This window comes from Ornithorhynchus anatinus, chromosome 11, assembly GCF_004115215.2.
Source record: "Ornithorhynchus anatinus isolate Pmale09 chromosome 11, mOrnAna1.pri.v4, whole genome shotgun sequence".
Classification (NCBI taxonomy): domain Eukaryota; kingdom Metazoa; phylum Chordata; class Mammalia; order Monotremata; family Ornithorhynchidae; genus Ornithorhynchus; species Ornithorhynchus anatinus.
In genome coordinates this window covers 57,427,391-57,431,239 of record NC_041738.1, presented here as the reverse complement: position 1 = coordinate 57,431,239, position 3,849 = coordinate 57,427,391, and the positions used below count along the sequence as shown (strand labels likewise).

The 3,849-nt window shown below is 69.2% G+C and overlaps 1 protein-coding gene across 1 annotated transcript; it reads left to right on the top strand.

The window, feature by feature from the left end:
* The first annotated feature begins 390 nt into the window (after positions 1-390).
* On the top strand, positions 391-1,539 carry SP6 (Sp6 transcription factor). Its single transcript, XM_029076110.1, has one exon. It carries the CDS (start codon positions 391-393, stop codon positions 1,537-1,539), a length of 1,149 nt encoding a protein of 382 aa, XP_028931943.1.
* The last annotated feature ends 2,310 nt before the right edge of the window (positions 1,540-3,849 follow it).

Sequence of the window (3,849 nt, the reverse complement as noted above, 5' to 3'; positions counted from 1 at the left end):
TCTGTCTCCGTCTCCCCGCCTGGGGCTGCGCCCCGGCCTCCAGCCTGTAATTAGGCCGGCTCCGGGGACGCGCCGCGTCCTGCCGGGGGAGCGGGGGAGCCGGGACCCAGGAGGGGGTGGAGGGGGACCGCGGGAAGACGTTGCCCCGTCGGGCTGGGCCCCGGTGTCCGTTTCCCCCGTGGCCCGTCCCGCCCCGGCGCCGGCGGTTCCCTCCCGGGCCGGGGGCGGGCTCGGGCAGGACCGGACGGCCTTGGTGGTCTCTCGGCCTCGGTCCGTCCGTCCGTCCGTCCGTCCGTCTGACCGCCTCTCCTCCCCTGGACCCCCGCAGGTCCCGCCGGAGCCGCCCCCCGCCCCGTCCCGTCCCGTCCCGTCCCGTCCCGCCGTCCGGCAATGCTGACCGCCGTGTGCGGCTCCCTGGCCAGCCAGCACACGGACGCGCCCCGGGCCTCGCCGCCGCGCCTGGACCTGCAGCCCCTGCAGACCTACCAGGGCCACACCAGCCCGGAGGCGGGGGACTTCCCGTCGCCGCTGCAGGCCGGCGAGCTGCAGGGGCTCCCGCTGGGGCCCGAGGCGGACTTCTCCCAGGGCTATGAGCTGGCCGGCGGCGGCGCCCCGCGGGTGACCTGCGAGGACCTGGAGGGCGACGGCCCCCTGGCCCCGGGCCCCTTCTCCAAGCTCCTGCAGCCCGACATGGCCCACCACTACGAGCCCTGGTTCCGGCCCTCCCACCCGGGCGAGGACGGCTCCTGGTGGGACCTCCACGCCGGCTCCGGCTGGATGGACCTGTCCCACGCCCCGGGGGCCCTGCCGGCCGCCGCCCACCCGGGGGCCCTGCAGCCGGGCCTGGGCGGCTACGTGGCCGACCACCAGCTCTGCGCGCCCTCGCCCGCACGCCACCACCTGCTGCCGGGCCCGGGGTCGCACCTGCAGCTGGGGCCGCCCCCGGACGGGCCGGCCAAGCCCCCGGAGGCGGCCGGCCCGGACCCCCACGGGCCGGACGGGGCGGGGGCGGGGGCGGGGGCCCCGGACGGGGCGGCCCGGCCCAAGGGCTCCCGGCGCTCGGTGCCCCGCGGCTCGGGTCAGGCCGTGTGCCGCTGCCCCAACTGCCTGGAGGCCGAGCGGCTGGGGCCGGCGTGCGGGCCCGAGGCGGCCAAGAAGAAGCACCTGCACAACTGTCACATCCCGGGCTGCGGCAAGGCCTACGCCAAGACGTCGCACCTGAAGGCCCACCTGCGCTGGCACAGCGGCGACCGGCCCTTCGTCTGCAACTGGCTGTTCTGCGGCAAGCGCTTCACCCGCTCCGACGAGCTGCAACGCCACCTGCAGACCCACACGGGCACCAAGAAGTTCCCCTGCGCCGTCTGCAGCCGCGTCTTCATGCGCAGCGACCACCTGGCCAAGCACATGAAGACCCACGACGGCGCCCGGGAGGACCAGGCCCCCAACGACGGCAAGCCCGCCCCCGCCCCCGCCGAGCCCCCCGCCGGCCAGGGCAAGCGGGAGGCCGACGGCGGAGGGGGCAGCCCCCGGCCCAACTGAGACCCCGCCCCGCGCCCCCCTCCCCGGAGGCCCGGGCCGCCCGAGGAGGAGGGGGTGCGGGTGGGGGTGGGGGGTATTTATTGAGGCGGGGGGGCGGGGGGGCGGGGGACCGGGGGACCGGGGGACCGGGACGGGAGGACAGGACGGGAGGAAGGCGACCGAGCACGGAGGGACTGGAGGGGCCCGCTCCTCCCGGAGGCCCGCCAGAATGGGTGCCGACCGGACATCCACGGCCGCGGCCCTCTCCTTTCCCCGCCGAGCCCCTTCCCCGGGCGGGGGTGGGTCGGGACGGGGAGCGGTGAAGGGGCCGAAGGAGGTAGCCACCCCCTCCCCATCCTTTATCGACCCTTCCGGGCCCAGACCCTAGGAGGTGGGAGCGGCCACCTGCCTGGTATGGAGCGGGGAGCTGGGAAAGGGCTGGATTCTGCACCCAGGATCGAGCGGGCCAACTCCCCCCCGCCAGCCAGGGACCACCCTGGCAGCCGGCCCCCCCCCCCCGCCCCCCCCCGGGGCCCACAGTGGCCCCGAACCCAAGTTTCCTCTTGGCTGCCCTTCCGGTCTCCTTTCCGAAAGACTTGGCTGGCCCAGGGGAGGGGTGTTGGGCACGGCATCTCAACTGACCGGTCCAGGTGGGAGCCCTCCGGCTCCCCTCCCCACCGAGCTTCCTCTGCTGTCCGGCCGAGAGCCCTCAGAGCGGAGCCCGGGGCTGGGGGCCTGGGCCCCGGTCCCCCACTGTATGAAGTAGATATTGTTTCTTTCACCGTTTGCCGTCGGGAAGCTCCCGGACCCCGCCCCACCTGTTCTGGCTTTAGACATTCAAAGATTAATATCGACTCGTAGCACGGGGGAGGGGTTAGCCGGTCCCCGGCCTGGGGTGGCCACTGTTGCCTGGAGGGGCTCAGCTTCTCACTAGGGCATTAGTGGGAGGAGGTGGCATGCCAGTGCCCCGGAAGGGGTGCCCAGATGGGCAGGATCTGATGGCGAGAGCCTGCCCCGGGCCTTGGGTGTTAGGTTTGTTTTGACTTTTTAAGTTATAACTAAAGGGAATTATTTAATGGGAGGGAGGGGTGCGTCTTTGCGTGTGTGTGTATGTGTTGTGTGTGTGTGTGTGTGTGTGCCTTCACCCAACCTGGGCAGCCTCTCCCACTAGAGCCACTTTCCAATCCCCCCCAACCCCATTCTCCAGTGCCTGAGCTGAGGGCTGGGGTCGGGGTGGGGATCTTTAGGAGTGTCTGCCCCGCCAGTGTGGGAAGTAGGAACTGCTAGGCTGGGGGTGATAGAATGATGAATGGATGTTTTTGTGCATGTGTGTTTGTGTGTGTGCGCTTGTGTACGTGAGAGAGAGAGAGAGCAGGGCTCCTTTTCCGGGGGGTGGGGGGAATGGGGCTCTGAGAGCAGGACAAAGTGGTCCCTTCCATGAGGAGGAATTGGGACAGGGGCTTGTTTGAGGTTTCATGCTCCTTTGTTCTCCACCCTGCCCTTTCCCCTTCCTTTTATCCCCTCACCCCAGGCCCCTGTCCCGGGTGTCTTACCAAGGCGCCAGGGGGCAGGGAACAATCAATCAATGGTATTTATTGAGCGCTTACTGTGTGCAGAGCACTGCACTAGGTGCTCGGGGGAGGACAGTATAATACAGTTGGTAGACACAATCCCTAGGCCGAGGCTGGGAGAATGGAGGAGGCCTGGAGGGGTTGGCATGGCCCCACTCTGCTGTTTGAGGGAGGGAGGGAGGGGATGGGGATGGTTGTGCCCTGCCCACCTCCGCTCCAGGGTTCCCTATCTCGCAAGGTTGTAGATGGGGATCCCTTCCCCTCCCCTCGCCTCCCGGGTAGATGCACAATAGTCCTAGGCAGCTTTGCTCCCATCCCAGGCCGACCTGGACCTGGACCTGCGGGGAAAGTCACGGAGGATTATCGCCTTTCTTTAAGTGCTGTGAACCGCCGCCTGGGTACAGGAAAGAAGTAGAGGGCTAATTTGTGTTGTTTTTTTATGCCACAATAAAGTTGTCAACCATGCCCTGGTCTTGCCTTTCAGCTTGGGGCGCTGCCATCTGTAACTGCGCCATGTCCTGGTGCCCCTCCGTCACCGACTGGGGTGGGGCGGGGAGGCACAGGTCGGAGGGTCCCGTCCCCTGCCCTCCTTTCCCCCTCCCTCAGTGGGGTTTCTGACTCTCTCCTTCCTGGCAGGACCCAGTCCGCCGCAGGGGCTGGGAGCGTGCTTCTGGGCCCCGGGCCAGATCGGGTCATCTTGGCACCGGGAGCCAGGGAAGAGGGATGGAAATGGGGAAGGGGATGGGACGTTGGTCCCGTG